The sequence below is a fragment of the Bos javanicus genome, chromosome 13, assembly GCF_032452875.1.
Source record: "Bos javanicus breed banteng chromosome 13, ARS-OSU_banteng_1.0, whole genome shotgun sequence".
NCBI classification, from domain to species: domain Eukaryota; kingdom Metazoa; phylum Chordata; class Mammalia; order Artiodactyla; family Bovidae; genus Bos; species Bos javanicus.
Genome location: NC_083880.1, coordinates 30,185,960 through 30,202,432, shown reverse-complemented (window position 1 = coordinate 30,202,432; position 16,473 = coordinate 30,185,960). Strand labels below are relative to the sequence as shown.

The following is a 16,473-nucleotide window of genomic DNA, read 5'->3' as shown; positions in this document are numbered from 1 at the left end:
GTGGCAGGTACACAGTAAATATTTTCCGAGAATGAATAATGATCTAAGAGCTATAAATGGATGAGAACAAGATAGTCTCAGGAACAGCTGAGGAAAATAGTCTAGAAATATCTAGAAAAACAATCATTGTTTCTCCCACTCAGAGAGAGGAAATAAAGGTTAAAAAAAGAAAAAGGGTGGGACTCTGGGGAGGAAGAAAGATCTTTGATTGATGTGAAAAAGCTATTTCTAGAAAGTTGGGGAAAATGTACATATGACTTTCAACCTTCAGATAAGATAAAAATATTTACTATAGAAACCAAATCCTTGAATTATGTTCAAGGGACACATGGATATTTTGGAAAGCTTTTGCTAGGTTCTTTTTTTTTTCCCTCCTGTTTTCAGGATTAATTTCAACAACAACAAAAAAATCTCTTACAATTAGGGTTAGTTTTGGATCCTTCAGAACTTGAATAGATGCAAAAGCTAATTTGAGAAGCAAAAATATTACCAACTTTTAAAAAATATGTTTCTTACTTAGGATACTAACATGTCGCTCAGGTTATTTGGAAAGAGGAGATATTAAATGCTTCCTCTGGACATCAGAAATTTTGCTTCTTTCTCATGAATTAGACCAGACCTTTCAATGGCTGGTGGCAGGAAAAGGGTTTTATACTTAAGTATGCTTGTCCATGGGGCTTTCCTGACACACAGCAGTAAAGAATCCACCTGCCAATGTAGGAGACACAAGTTCGATCCCTGGTTGGGAAGATCCCCTGAAAAAGTAAATGACAACCCACTCCATTGTGCTTGTCTGTAGAATCCCATGGACAGAGGATCCTGGCAGGCTACAGTCCACAGGGTCACAGAGTTGGACCCTTAGCAACTGGACAACAACAACACGTGTTTGTCTATTTTATTTCAGGCTCCTCGTAGGAGAGCTTATGAGCTACTTATGCTCTGTATCTCCAGACACCATCTACTGCTTTGTGCTGGACATTGTTCCAGCCTCTGGGAATAGAACAGATACAAAAACCCCTGCCCTCTTAAACTTATTTTCTTAAAGTGTATGATTTACCCATGGAAATCTTGACTTAGATGTCTGAGATTTGTTTGCCTTTTCTTTGATTCTTAGTTTTTCTCAATGAAGTGGGAAGAATGGAAAGGGGATGGTTTCTGAAACTTCTACTTGAAAATTCACATGACTTTCTTAAATGAAATTTCAGTAGGGCTGGCAGATAGATAAGTGGTCCTCATATTTGGATCCCTTTTCCACAGTCCTCTCGTGGGGTCCTTTGTCAAAGTCCTCATTTTGCAAGCTTATCTTTGGCAATGAGGCTGACAGGTAATCTATCAGTGGCACTTAACAAGTTAGAGTGAAATAATGGATGAACATGTCTAGCTGCTCAAGGCAAGAGCAGGGCCATAGAGACATTAGGTTCTGAAAGACGGAAAGCAGCTCCGGGTGTAGATCCAGCTGTGGACTTCCAGACAAATGGGAGTAGCCTGAAGACACAAGAAGAGCTGCGAGCAGAGGATAGGAGTCCAGTGATAAACCTCCTTTACTTTCCCCTCCATTGAGTGTAACCTTGAGACCTTCTCCAGCACATAATTCTAAGCATCTCTTTGAACTTGACTTTATATATATTCTAATCAGAATAGGATGTGGGGCACAAAGGAAGATGAAAAGCAGGGGGTAAACATAAATGTGCTCTCTTGTCATCTTAAGTATTTATAAGATTGAACTAAGATTGGATGTGTAATCTCAACATGGAACCAATGTAGGGAGAAACGTGTGTTCAAAGCAATTCTCTTACAAATGGTCATTGGGTCATATGATAACCTATATATCTTGCTGTCATTTCGTTTTTGCAAGAATTGGCTTAGTCATATTTAATTATCTGTAATAGTCATGCCCCACATTAAACCATAGTGCAAATCATTTCAAAAGTGTGCATATAAATATTCTGCACAGTGTTTTCTTCCTCGATGCAACACAAAAGATGTGTTTACCCATCCAGCACCTTTCTTCTTAAAATTAAACTTTGGTCTTTTCTCACACACTTCTCTTCCAAGTTGATGGTCACGCATGAATCTCTGGGCTCAGGCATTCACACAGGTGTTTGAAATCAAGAGAAGCTTCCCGGCTGCCCCATTCCTTTTGTGACAGGATGCCGTTTATTCTGCCCCCTAACTCCACACTGGTGTTCTTCCTTGTTGCAGGCGCTGCGCCCACTGAGTTGTGAGTACAAGATGGACAATGTCACCCGAATGGTGGTCTGTGACCTTGGGAACCCTATGGTGGCTGGAACAAATGTAAGAAAAAACCAGATGCCCTTAACTGATTTCTGTCTAATTGAATTGTAAAGAGAACTAGTGGAAAGCCACCCCCCTCCCCCACCACCAATTAGCACTCAGCAACTTAGCACCTGGCAACTAAAACCAATTTGTCAGGAAATTCCCAGGGTGGTGGGATTTTGCATCATAATGCATGCCAACTGGATAAACTGAGCTTAAATACACAAAATGATGAATGCTTTCACATGCCTTCCCTTTCCACGTCACTCTTACATAGCTTCAGTCTCAACAAATTTCTAAAGGCTATTTTTTTTTTTACTGCAGATTTTTTTGAATATTCTTTCTTTGAATTTCACTACAATTTTTTTGCCTTTGAGTCCAAGAACTATGATGCAAAGGGTTTAAGAAATAACAGAATTAAAAGAAATAACAGAATTAAGAATTTTAGCAATGATGATTAAACTTATTTTAGATATACCTCCCATGTGAATATATTCACAGTATTTTCACCTTAAAATATGACTTTAATCCAGGTTTTAAAGCGACTTTACCAGGTCCATATTTTCCATGCACCTTACTTGATGAAGAATAATGCAGAGAATTGTAGCAAAAAAAAAAAAAAAAGAAAAGAAAGGGTTAACCATGATCTGTAACAGGCTTATAAAAAAATAAGGAGTCTTTTTTTTTTCTTTTGTTTTCAGATTTAGGAACTTCCCATTCAGGATTACTTGTGGGCAATAAATTCATTTTATGCCATTGCAGTTTAAGTATATACAGAGTAACTTCTTGTAATAAATATCATAGCGAAAGTCATTATTTTATGGAGTCATAAATCAAGGGGGAAAAAACTGAAATCTACAAATGCTACGTAATTAAGTGTTACAAGTTAAACGTATGTATTTCTCTGTTTTAAAATAGATGTTTATGATTCATTGATAATGAAATGATTTGTTTGGAAAAAAACTCTTCCTGGAAATGTGTAAGTGTGTAGGTTTGTATTAAAACAGCTTTCCAAAGTGTCTTCCAGAGAGTGTTATTCCTTTGAGACGAGGCTTTTAAAGGGAGTCCTGTAGTCACTGCTAAGAATCATGTCCTCTCTGGGACCTTCTGCTGCTGCTGCTAAGTCGCTTCAGTTGTGTCCAATTCTGTGCGACCCCATAGACGGCAGCCCACTAGGCTCCCCCGTCCCTGGGATTCTCCAGGCAAGAACACTGGAGTGGGTTGCCATTTCCTTCTCCAATGCATGAAAGTGAAAAGTGAAAGTGAAGTCGCTCAGTCGTGTCCAACTCTTTGTGACCCCATGGACTGCAGCCTACCAGGCTCCTCAGCCCATGGGATTTTCCAGGCAAGAGTACTGGAGTGGGTTGCCATTGCCTTCTCTGCTGGGACCTTCAGGTGCCTGCATTTTAAAGTGCTGAGAAGTTCTGCAGTAAGGAAACCTTCTAGCCCAGTGTTTCTCACATTTATTTGAGTGTTTGAAACTTTCTATCAAGTAATACTTATTCCCAGTTTATACTCTAGGATACTGTGCTAGAATAATATGTTTCCTTTCTCATGTTCTAAATTGATTTTCCTTCCATTGATCTTGGGTATTTAAAAGATATGCCAAGCTATAGCCTAGTAAATTCACTTCTTGAGTCAAAAAAAGTAAATATTTAAATGAAAGATAAACATTTATAATAGATTTTTATTAGCTAACATGTATTGATTGCCCTCTGTGTTATAAACCCTTCACTGGGTGGTTTGTTTGTGTTATCTCATTTAATTTTTACAACAACCGGCAATCCTATGAGTCAGGTATTTCTCCCATATTACAGATGAGGAAACGGAGACTTAGAGAAATCAAATGAATTACCCACAGTTGCATGTAATGAAGAACAGAACCCAGATTCGAACCAGGTCTCAAAAGAAAGCCTGCATTCTACTGGGTCTACAAAAATTGGATAAAAATTAATGAATAACAGATGAGATGTTTCAAGCAAGCCATGAAAGATAGAATGGGATGTCTAAGCTGAGATAGTAGAACAGTTTTCATTAGAATCCTTTTATCTAGAAGCTTATAAATCCTTTGGCTAGTTTTCAAGAAAAATCTAACCACCCAGTTTGATAGGAAAAGGTCTACATAAGGTCAGAGAGAAATGAATTGACATGGTATTAATGGTATTAGCTTCTATAGGTGACTGAGCACACATTCCTTTTTTAGTATTAAGAGTGTTAAATACAGACCAGAGATCATATAAGTTCATCAATAACTAAGGATAGTCTTGGAACAAAAACTGGACACCAGTGCTGTTCAAAGTGGAGGGTAAAAACGGCAGTGTGGTCTTAGCCGCAAATGCGTTTTTGTGAAAAGACATCAATCCATTTTACCAGCAAATAATCTTTAGAAGTCAAGGAAGTAAATTGTTTGTGTTCATTTATCTCTGAGGTCTATAGTAGAGGAAACCTAATAGCTTTCTTATCTCACCCTTGAATGCCCTTAAACACATCAAATTTTATTGCATTCTCTTTTGTTATAAAACACTTTGATTTATTTACTTCTTCATCTTGTACTTTTAAAAGAATACTCTCAATGGGTTTTAATAAAATTCCAAATGTAAAAGCAGTCCTAAATATTAAAAAGTGTCACAAACCACTAGGATTAATTATTCCAATCCCAGTATTTTTTAGAAAATAGTTTTCAAGTGACTTTTTAACAGAACATTCAAGGTTGTATTTAGAAGTTTCACCTCTGATTTGTAAGCTGATCATTTTCATATATTAGCTTTAATAATATACAAATATTTATATACCAGTAAGATTTGTAAAAATTCTTAAAGCTTCTCAAGTAGAATAAAAAAAAAAAAAAAAATAGTAGCTCAACAAAGACTCTTTACAGTCAATGCCCAGAGATGTGACTTTTGGTTCTAGTTAAGATGATATGTGTCTCTTATCAGTATGAAATTGTCACATCTTCATTGTATCTTCATCTTGTGTTGTATAATAAAAGACCAACATCAAACAGGCCTCACCACAATATAGTAAGCACCCACCACTGGAAGTGTGCAAACAAAAGCACACTTTTTCACCATTCTGTCAACCATTTTTAATTACACCCCTTCTATATGCCTGGTATTAAACTAGAGTCTGATAATATCAAGAAAAAATGTATAATCCCCACTTGATAAGAAACTTAAAATTTGAGGACTTCCCTGGTAGTCCAGTGGCTAAGATCCCACGCTCCCAATATAGGGACCCAGATTTGATCCCTGGTCAGGGAGCTAGATTCTACATGCCACAGCTAAGAGTCCGCATGCCTCAACAAATGATCCCTCATGCCACAGTGAAGCAGTAAATAATTTTTAAAAAGAAACTTAAAAATTTTCAATACCATAGGTTGAGTCCTGGGAAAGTACCAAAGAAGGAGACAAAGAATAAAGAGAATGTTTCTGCCTGACTTGGCCTGGAAGATTGGAGGATGTGCTGCAGGGGGATTTCGTGTCCTGAACTTCGAAGCATTAGTAGTTCTCCAAGTAGGAGGCACAGGCAAAGACTTTAAAAGTTTCTAAAGAAGAGAGAAGAATATGTGCAAAGTCCTAGAGGTCTGATAGAAAATTGCACATCTGGAATTTTAAAGGAATTCATCCTGGTTGGGGCATAAGGATCCATAGGTTTAATAATTAGGGACACCTGGGTTTAAGTCCCAGTTTCTTCAGTGACAAACAATGATCCCTTGGGCAAGTCAAATTGAAGTGGGTGAATCCCTATTGTAGGAATATTTGGAGTAATCAGTGATGTGATGTAAAGCCACCAGGGCAGTTAGGGCTTCCCTGGTGGCTCAGAGGGTAAAGAATCTGCCTGCAAGGCAGGAGACCCAGGTGTGATCCCTGGGTCAGGAAGATCCCCTGGAGAAGGGAATGGCAACCCACTCCAGTATTTTTACCTTCAGAATCCCATGGACAGAGGAGCCTGGTGGGCTATGGTCCATGGGGTTGCAAAGAGTTGGACATGACTGAGTGACTAACACACCAGGGCATACCTGACTTGCAGGTCATTCAGCACAGGCTAATGAAATCATGATTTGTGATAAAAATGATGATTTACTAGCTCATCTTATTACTGGTTCATAACAACATGAGTTTTTATTGCTGGTTTGATTCTCACAGTGTAGTGGCTGTGAGTTTCAGGTTCTTGAGTTGGCTTGTAGCAATTTCAGTTCCAACTTTAGAGTTCATTTGCTCTACACCTGGAACAAGACACTTAATCTCCTGAATCCTCGGATGGCTACGGACAGTAAAATGTCAACAATCAAGGTACCTATTTTGTAGTGTGGTTGCTGTGACTTTGTGAGACTTTGCATGTAAGGCTTACAGACTTCGACTTGCACTCAGAAGTTCATGGGAGAGTAAGTAATATATGTCTTAGCTTTTATTTTTTACTTCCTTTTTATAGTATCATTGGATTCATTTTTCTTCAGGTTTTTAAAAATCTGTTTTCAAACTGTAAAAATAATAAGGAGAGTTTTAAAGCTTTGGAAAAGAAGGTGGAAAATATAATCCATACACTTACAACTTTAACTGTAACATATTATCCTGGTATTTTCTAACAAGACATCTTCACTCCCATACATTAATTTTTCCACTGGCAGCCTTTTAAAACTGTAGCTGAAACACATGATACACACAAGTTTGTAACTTTTTTTCTTTATTGATCATCATTACATTAGAAGCATTTTCTACATTGCATAGGCTTCACAGTTATACGTTCAATGATGACATGAATTTCCATCAAACGGAATCACCACAGTATTCTAAGTCAATCTCTTCTCATATATTTAGGTTGTATTAATTTAGCACATAAAGAAGGTGGCAGGAAAAGAGAGATAAGAGGCTAAATGAAAAAAGGGACAATATATAGGCACTTCCATGCCCTGGAGGGACTTCCCTGGCAGCTCAGCTGGTAAAGAATCGGCCTGCAATGCAGGAGATCCCAGTTCAATTCCTGGGTGGGGAAGATCCCCTGGAGAAGGGATAGGCTACCTGCTCCAGTATTCTTGGACTTCCTTTGTGCCTCAGATGGTAAAGAATCTGCCTGCAATGTGGGAGACCTTGGTTCGATCCCTGGGTTGGGAAGATCCCCTGAAGGAGGGCATGGCAACCCACTCCAGTATTCTTGCCTGGAGAATCCCATAGACAGAGGAGCCTGGCAGACTACAGTCCCTGGGGTCACAATGAGTTGGACATGACAGAGCGACTAAGCACAGCACAGCACAGCCCTGCATGGCCTGGGCCCTGAAGTCTCAGCTACCCCAGGGTAGAAGCAACAGCAGTCTAGGATGGGGATTTGCAGGGATGACATAAAAAGATTCTTAAGCTGTATATAACGTTCCTTTCATGTAATAAATCTTCCCTGGTGGCTCAGACGGTCAAGTGTCTGCCTACAATACGGGAGACCCGGGTTCAATCCCTGGTTTGGGAAGATCCCCTGGAGAAGGAAATGGCAATCCACTCCAGTACTATTGCCTGGAAAATCCCATGGACAGAGGAGCCTGGTAGGCTACAGTCCATGGGGTTGCAAAGAGTCGGACACGACTGAGCGACTTCACTTTCTTTCACTTTCTTCATGTAATAAACTTAATGTCTTGTGATTTTTTTTAGTCTTCTCTGGGCCTCCGATTTACAGTTCCACGTCTTGAGAAAACAAACATGAGTATTAACTTCGATCTTCAAATCAGAAGGTGAGACCTTTATATGCATAAATTATTGTCAGTGTTCAGTATTAATGAGATCCATGGTGAAATGAATGCTCCTTCACCTTAACAGGTCTTCTAAAATTAGAACCCAGATGTTCACAGGCCATTTTCCTTTGTTTCTGTTATTCCAGTTCTTTCTTTCTTTCCTTTTTATTTTTTATTTTTTTGCTTTTGAAGAAGAGATCCATTCTGCAGGCTGTGGAGTGACAGTAAAATCACTTCTTTGTATCTACATAGATGTATATTTTTCGAAAGGTTCAGGTGGTTCTAAATATTCTTATTTGAGAAACCGCCTGTTTATATGTCTAAGTTTTCAGGGGGAAAAAGGAAATGGTAAAGAACTGCATAAGGAAGGACCACCATCACTCCAGACAATAATATGTTTCTCACCATCATTGTCTGTGACACTGATCCTACAGTAGCATGAAGCTTTGTATCACTCCAGAAAAAGATTCCTAACTTATAAAAATCACAGCATTTAAAATCTGGTATAAATATGCAAAGCAAATTCCTGATGTTTGCTTCTCACTCTTGATTGCAGTTTCGAATAATAGAATGGATGTAACTAGTAGTTCAATCAGAGCACTGAATAATAAATACTTTTAATGCCTTCCCCCAACCCGTCCTATAGATAACCATTCAAATAATGAATCCAGGGATTTCCCTGGTGGTCCAGTGGCTAAAATTCCTCGCTCCCAGTGCAGGGGGGCCCAGATTCAGTCCCTGGTCAGGGAACTAGATCCCACATGATGCAACTAAAATGGACGATTCTGAGTGCTGCAACTAAAACCCATTGCAGCCAAATAAATAAGTATATTTTTAAATGATGAATTCAGTGAGGAAGTGCCGAATTTGATGGAAAATAGAAATGGTCACATTTTAAACATCCCTCTTCATCTAAAAGAACAGTCCATGATTATATTCCATCCTTATATGCTATAGAAACTCATGATTATTTTAACATTATTCTGAAAATGCAGAAATAACTACAGAGGCAAAAGCTTTTAGTAGCCATCAAATTCCAAAATCATATGTTATAGAAATAAAAGTATTTGAGAATACTTTTAATACTTAAATACACTAGTATGTGAGTAGGGAGCATTTATCTGCATGCTTTGCTGGCGGACTCCAACAACATAAATAAGTGTTTAATGGATGGTTTGTATTCAGCTTAAACCAAAAATAAATTAAACCAAGTGCTCTGAAGTCTGAACTCAAGCTTTTGACCATATTGACCAGGGGTACCCACATTTAATACCTCTTTCCACAAATAGAACCCCAAAGAGAAGAGGGCTGTGTAAATTAATAAACTTTAAATATTTTGTGTCACCAAATGTTTGCATTAACTGGTCTCTCCATGCCCCAGCTCTGTGTGACATATAAACATCTTCCTCCATGTTTAGAGCAGCTCTCAGTTTGTGATTCCCACAGGCAAACAGATCTTTATGACCATCCTTGAAGCTGATCCTGGTAATGGTGAAATGAACATTGTATTGTTTTGCCGACAGAATGCATAGAGGGAATGTTAGAAAATAGAAATAGGAAACAAGAAGGAAGAAGAAAATAGCATCAGAGTAATAAGTGAAAGACATGTTTATCCTTGGTTCCTGACATAGGCTATAGCCATGGAGAGGAAATTCATCATTCCTTGAGAGCTAGCACCGAAGGTATAAATAGTTGAACATCCAGGCCAGTGATGAATTGCTTGTTTGAATGGAGCAGCAGTGTTAGTGAGGGAGGGTTCATTCCTTCCAGGAAAGAGGTGAAAGATGCCTCTAAGTTATATATCTGGCCTGGCGTCTTTCTTACCAGGAGATTTGCTGACCCTGCTGGTTGCTGACGCCACCACTGGTGCCAGCAGGCATGTGTGTGGAGGATGATTTAAATTAGCCATCCAGGTCCAGCCTCTGATCCCACCACTGCTATTGCAACTTTTCAAAACAGCCTCTGTAAGCCTCGTATTAGACTCCTGTCCCAAGAAAATTTAATACTTGTCATCTATTTATATTTTTAGGATGCTGCCATGAAAACTGTTTTCATTTAAACTACTTGGAAGCAAAATACAATAGAATTATAGGATAACTTAAATGAAACTTTTTTTTCATAATTCTAATTTCTACTGTTGTAAAGCAGTAGTGGCCTAGAAACTAGAAACAAGGTCTGGGTTAAAATGTGAAACAATCAAATTTAACCTTCCAAACAGCAGCGTTCCCTGTTATGCACTTGGAACCGCAAAGTCTGTAACAAGTGGAATTACTTAATGACTTCTTAGTGGTAAGTCAGAATCCTGACTTTAAAAAAAAACACAAAAAACTTTTTAGTTGGTTGATCCTCCCCAGATGTGATAATAATAAAGTGGCCTGGAAATTGGGGTTCAAACTTTGGTGAACAAGTCCCTCTAGCCTGTCACAAGCTTAGCAGTGATACCCATTTGCAGGAAATGAGCCTGACATTTGCCTGTTTATATCTTTTATGTGTGTTTGCCATTTAAGTTGCCTTATCAGTGTATACAATCGAACAGGACTTTTCAAAAGCGTTGTGGGAACAATCCTGTCTCCTTCTGCTTTGAAAGTAGACTTTATCATATCTTTTTCAGCTCCCACATTTGGAAAGCTTCAAAAGCTAGTCAGGACATGCCCCATTACCATCATCAGTATGAGAGCTTGTTCATTGCATCTGCATGAGATTTGATGATGAAAAAAGGGGACGCTTTCTCTTCTTAATGAGACCTGAATATAAACATGACCTGCTAGCAATGGTGTCACATCCTGGTTTGCTGTTTGCTAAGAGCTGCATGAGCTTTTGGGGTATTAGGGCGACTTCAATGACAGCCCAGGAAGACAATGAACGCAAATGGCAGCTGCATCAGAAGCCCACCTACTGGCCCAGCCTTTTAAGAGACCACGTAGTTTCTTTACAGCAACGGTTGCTTAATACATGCATTTTTTAAGTTAAATTTTATATCTATTTATATTTGCTTGAGAGAAAGAAACAGAAAACTTAAAAATAACTTTGCCACTGTTCAAAGAACTATTATTAAACATGGATCTTCTATCTTGAGTGTCTTGATGTACTTGGTGAACATCTATTTTGTCTCCTAACTGCCCAGCTTCCTTGGGTCTTGCTTCTTCACACCATTGGCCATGCTTCTAATTCACTCCTCACCTCTCATCTTAGGTAGCCAGTGAGTGTGCAGTAAAGTTCACTTATTTTAATATTACACAAAAAAATAAACCATAAGGAAGATAAACTTGCTGCCAAAACAATGTATGGTATGATGCATTCCAGAGCCAAATAGAAATGCTTTTCCCATTCTGTGCTGCTCTTGGCTTATTCATGCCAGGTCCCCTTTCATTAGCTTGGAAAATCAGGAGTTGACTGTGCTGTCCTTTCCCATTTGATGGGCAATGAACTTGGTACACAGAGAAGTTAAGGAATGTGTTCCTTGTAGAAGCTGGACAATGAACTCAGCTCACTGCCTTTTGGGCTTAGTTGTTGAAAGGAAGAAGTGTTGGCTTCTCTAGAAATCTGTTATGTTTTCAGATAAGGTGTCTCATCTTCGAAAGTTATGACTTTCTAAATTATTACTTTTGATCATAGAGGATCTTAGTGTTCCCATTTACAAATGGTTATGATTTTGTAGAATGGATATGCCTTTGTTTTCCAAATGATCATATTGGTAAAGCATGGTGCTCCTTCGATATATAAAAGGTTTTTTATGATCGTGTAGTTAACACGTCTGAGAAAATATATTTAAATCATTTGTCACTGTTTTAGTTCCAACAAGGACAACCCAGACAGCAATTTTGTGAGCCTGCAAATCAACATCACTGCTGTAGCTCAAGTAGAAATAAGAGGGTAAGTAATAAACAAGATATTATAGTAATTATATTTTAATAATAGCTTTCTGTATATGAGTTATGATAAAATACTAGTAAAAACAATATGGAATTTTCCTAATGTATTAGAGATGACAATTCCCTTTGGTTATAAAGTTTCATTCTTTTCAACCCATCAGTAGCTTTCCATTGGAAAGTGGAGTCAACCCTGAGATAACTTTACCCCCGTACCCCACAAACGGATAGTTCAGTATTCAAACTATAAAAGCTAGTGATAAGAAGCCAGATAAAATAGGCAATGTGATTGCCTGAAAGTCTCACTTCTCCAGTAGTTATTTTGGCAATATGAAAATTCAGCCTCACCATATCACATCTTGAGTTTAAGAAATGGCTAAGTCTTAGATGTGAGGGTTGATGGGCTCCACCCTTTGTGTCTTTTTCCCCCTGCCCCACTCTTTGAAGAAGTTGCCAATAAGCAATCAGTTGAGAGACAGGAAGAAAGTGGTCAAGCAAAAGGCTTGGAATAAATACCATCTGGGAAATCTGTGCCTGGGGGGAAAAGAAATCGGAAATGGACTACATGTAGTTCTTATCTTGTACCAAGTGTGGACTTGATTGATTTTATTCTAATTCTTGTTTTATCAGAACCATCAAGGACTTAGCTACAAATGTCAACTGGTATTTTAGGCTGAACTGTCCCTGGGGCTCCAGAAATCTCAGTTCCCCTTCCTTTTTCATAGGTCCTGAGACCTAGGAGTTCACACTCCTCCATGACGCCAACTGTAGATTTCTGCACTCAAAGCCACTGTCGTTGTGCCCTCTTTTCTTCTGCCCCAGGTGCTCAATGGCAGCAGGGTAGGGGTGGGGGTTCCTGTATGCCATCCTGGCACCACTGAGGTTCTGCCTAGTGGGTTAGGGAATGATAAAAATGCCTTCATTTGTGGATCCTTTCACATGCTACCCTAGCATGCTAGCATCTCTTAATATGTACTAGTACACTCACTGTGCAAGTGAGGACATTTTGGTGTAGGGAGTTGAAGGTTACCCAGCTAGGAAGTGAGCAGCTGGAGTGTAAATACAGGCAGCTTATGTCCAGCTACATGTTTTTAAAATAATGGTGATCTACAGCCTATGAGAGAGAAGTTTTTGAACCTTGTCTGCACAAATTTTGTGTGTGCATCTGTGATTTCTTTTCATGCAAGTGAATGTTTGTGACATTTGCTCACTTTAATGCATGTGCCTCTAGTTCATTCATTTTAATTGCAGAAGAATATAGCATTATAAAGCTATTATAAAGCTATAATTTAACGTGTATTTATTCTACTTTGGGGGTTGTATTTTTGCTTTTTACAAATGTTTTTAATTTTTTTGTGGAAAAAATCACAGAATATAAAACATACTATTTTAACCATATTTAACTGTACAGCTCAGGGACACTAAGTACATTCACATTGTTGTACAACTCTCACCATCATCCATCTCCTAAAATTTTCACTTTCCTAAGCTGGAACTCTGTCCCCATTAAACTTCCCCACACTTCATCCCTCCCAATCCTGGCCCCTGGCATCCATCAATGCACCCTGCGATTCTATGAATTTGACTACTCCAGGTACCTTGTGTAAGTGGAATCAAAAAGTATTTGTCTGCACCTATTGTATGTTGGAATGCATTTTAAGGTTAACTTAAAATATTCCCTACAAACAGATTGAACCTTCTTTTTTCCCCCCATGCTGTATAGTAGGTTTTCATTAGTTATCTACTATTATATGTATCTTCAAGTACACTCATGGCAGAATGTCAGAAAGGTATATGCTTAGAGGTGGAATTTCAGGATCAGAGAGTATATACTATTTAACTTTACTGAGAATACCAAATTGTTTTCCAAAGTAGTTCTACCAGATTACAGCCCCAAAAGAAGTGGATTGACATTTCCATTGCTCCTCATTAACTAGCTTTCAGAATGACTTAGTTTTACATTTTGAGCCAATCTGACGGATAGGAAATAGTATTCAACTGAAGGTTTCATTGGCTATTCCTTGATTTCTAAATGAGATTAAGCAGCTTTTTTATGTTTGCTTGCTTTTTAATGTTTGTTAACTTTTATTCTTCCTATCAGGAAATTTCTGTTCATTCTTTTACACCTATTTCTATTAAGAGACTTGACTTTTTATTAGTTCATAGGTGTTCTTTCATATTCTAGAGATGAGACACTATTTCTTTATTAGTTACACATACTGCAAATGTCTTTTTACAGTCTCTGGGGTTTGCGATATTTTTTAAGTCGAGTTTACTGAAATATACATTATATAAAGTAAAATTCACCCTTTTTTAGGTATCTAGTTTGAAGAGTCGGAGAAGGCAATGGCACCCCACTCCAGAATTCGTGCCTGGAAAATCCCATGGGTGGAGGAGCCTGGTAGGCTGCAGTCCATGGGGTCGCTAAGAGTTGGACACGACTGAGCGACTTCACTTTCACTTTTCACTTTCATGCATTGGAGAAGGAGATGGCAACCCACTCCAGTGTTCTTGCCTGGAGAATCCCAGGGACGGGGAGCCTGGTGGGCTGCCGTCTATGGAGTCGCACAGAGTCGGACACGACTGAAGCGACTTAGCAGGAGCAGCAGTTTGAAGAGTTATGGCACCACAAGAGCATTCACTATAAAACAGTTCCAAAACCCGAAATAGTTTCTTCATGTACGTTTTAGGCAATCCTTCCCCCACTCCCAGGCTCTGGCAACCTTAATCTATTTTCTGTGACTCTGTTTCTAGAAAGTCATATAAATATACTCATATAGAATGTAACCTTTTGAGACTGACTTCTTTCACTTAGCATAATGCATTTGAAAAAAAATTCCATGTTCTTACATGTATCAATTATATATATATATTTTTTTTTTTTTTTTTTTTTTAAGAAAATCAGTGTTCTGCAGTTCTTTTTCTGAGAGGTATTCCACTATCTGGACTTCCTATACATCGTTCATCCATTCACCAGTTGGTGAACATTTGGGCTGTTTCCTGTTTGGGGCTATTAATACTAAGTCTGCTATAGGCATTCACATATGGGTCTTGGGGCACTTGTTTTCACAAATGGTGGCACTGACTCATATGGCAAGTATGTGTTTAACTTTATAGAAACTGCTGAACTGTTTTTCAAAGTGGCTGTACCATTTCTATTTTGCATTTCCACTAGCAAAGCACAGAAGTTCCAGCTGGTCTGTATGGTTGCCAGAGTGTGCTTGAGATTGGTTTATTTGTTTTTAGCCATTTTGGTGTGTCAATGCAAGTATCTCACTGAGGCTTTAATTAATATTTTCTTATGACTAATGATACTGAGCATCTTTTCACTGGTTACTTGCCATCCATATCCCCCTTTTTTTGTAAAGTGTCTTTTACAATTTTCACCCATTTACCCATTTATTACTGAGCTTTCTCTCCTACTGTAAAGTTGTAAAAGGTCCTTACACATTACGGATACAAAATCACTTATCAGAGCAGTGTCCTACAAATATTCTCTCCCAGTTCATGGTCTGGCTTGTCCCTTTCTTAACAGTGATGTTCAAAGAGCAAACATTTTACATTCTGATGAAATCCAACTTTTAAACATTTTACAGTTTTTGGTCTTTGTGTCCTATGTAAATCTTTGCTTTATCCAAAGTCACAAGATTTTCTCCTGCGTTTTCTTCTATAAGTTTCATAGTTTTATACATTTTGGTCTATGATTCCTTCTAAGCTACTTTTTATATCTGGAGTGAGGTTAGGGCTAAGGTTCACTTTTGCATGCAAATATCCACTTGTTGTGCCATTTGTTCAAGACTATCCTTTCCCCCATTGAATTACTTGGCACCTTTGTTGAACAAAAGCTTCCCTGGTAGCTCAGCTGGTAAAGAATCTGCCTGCATTGCAGGAGACCCCGTTTCAATTCCTTGGTCAGGAAGATCCGCTGGAGAAGGACTAGGCTACCCACTCCAGTATTCTTGGACTTCTCTGGTGACTCAGACAGTAAAGAATGTGCCTGCAATGTGGAAGATCTGGGTTTGATCCCTGGGTTGGGAAGATCCCCTGGAGAAGGTAACGGCTACCCACTCCAATATTCTGGCCTGGAGAATCCCATTGACAGAGGAGCCTGGCTGGCTACAGTCCATAGGATCGCAGAGTCAGACGTTACTGAGTGACTTTCACTTTCTTTGTTAAACAATCTGTTGTCCATCTGACAGTCTCTGTCTGTACCTCCTATTCTGTCTCACGGAGCCATGTGTATACATAGACAACATGTCTTGAAATGCAGTAGTGTATTCTGAGATCTTGGTGAACTCACTCACTAAACCATTTAGAAGCGTTTTGTTTGACGATTCCCTAGGATTTTATACAGAATTGTCATATGATTTGTGAATAAAGACAGTTTTATTTCTTCCTTTCTAATCTGTATGTTCAAAAGTTTAACCAGATACAAAATTAGAAAGCAGAGATCACCCTTGCCTCTGACATGAACTGCAGATTTGGTTGGTTCCCATCCACCCACAGGTTCAATAATTCGTTTAGAAGAACGCACCAAACTCTGACAGCTATTATACTCATGGGAACAGTTTATCACAGGGAGAAGATACAGATTACAATCAGCCAGGGGCC

General features: G+C 38.6%; 1 protein-coding gene across 1 annotated transcript in view; it reads left to right on the top strand.

Annotated features, from left to right (window-relative positions):
- ITGA8 (integrin subunit alpha 8) overlaps nucleotides 1-16,473 on the top strand; it is a 189,056-nt gene that overhangs the window by 112,667 nt on the left and 59,916 nt on the right. Inside the window, exons 21-23 of the mRNA XM_061436125.1 lie at nucleotides 2,203-2,295; nucleotides 7,914-7,993; nucleotides 11,786-11,866. Of these exons, the coding sequence (XP_061292109.1) occupies nucleotides 2,203-2,295; nucleotides 7,914-7,993; nucleotides 11,786-11,866 (254 nt within the window). The remainder of the gene's footprint in view (nucleotides 1-2,202; nucleotides 2,296-7,913; nucleotides 7,994-11,785; nucleotides 11,867-16,473) is intronic.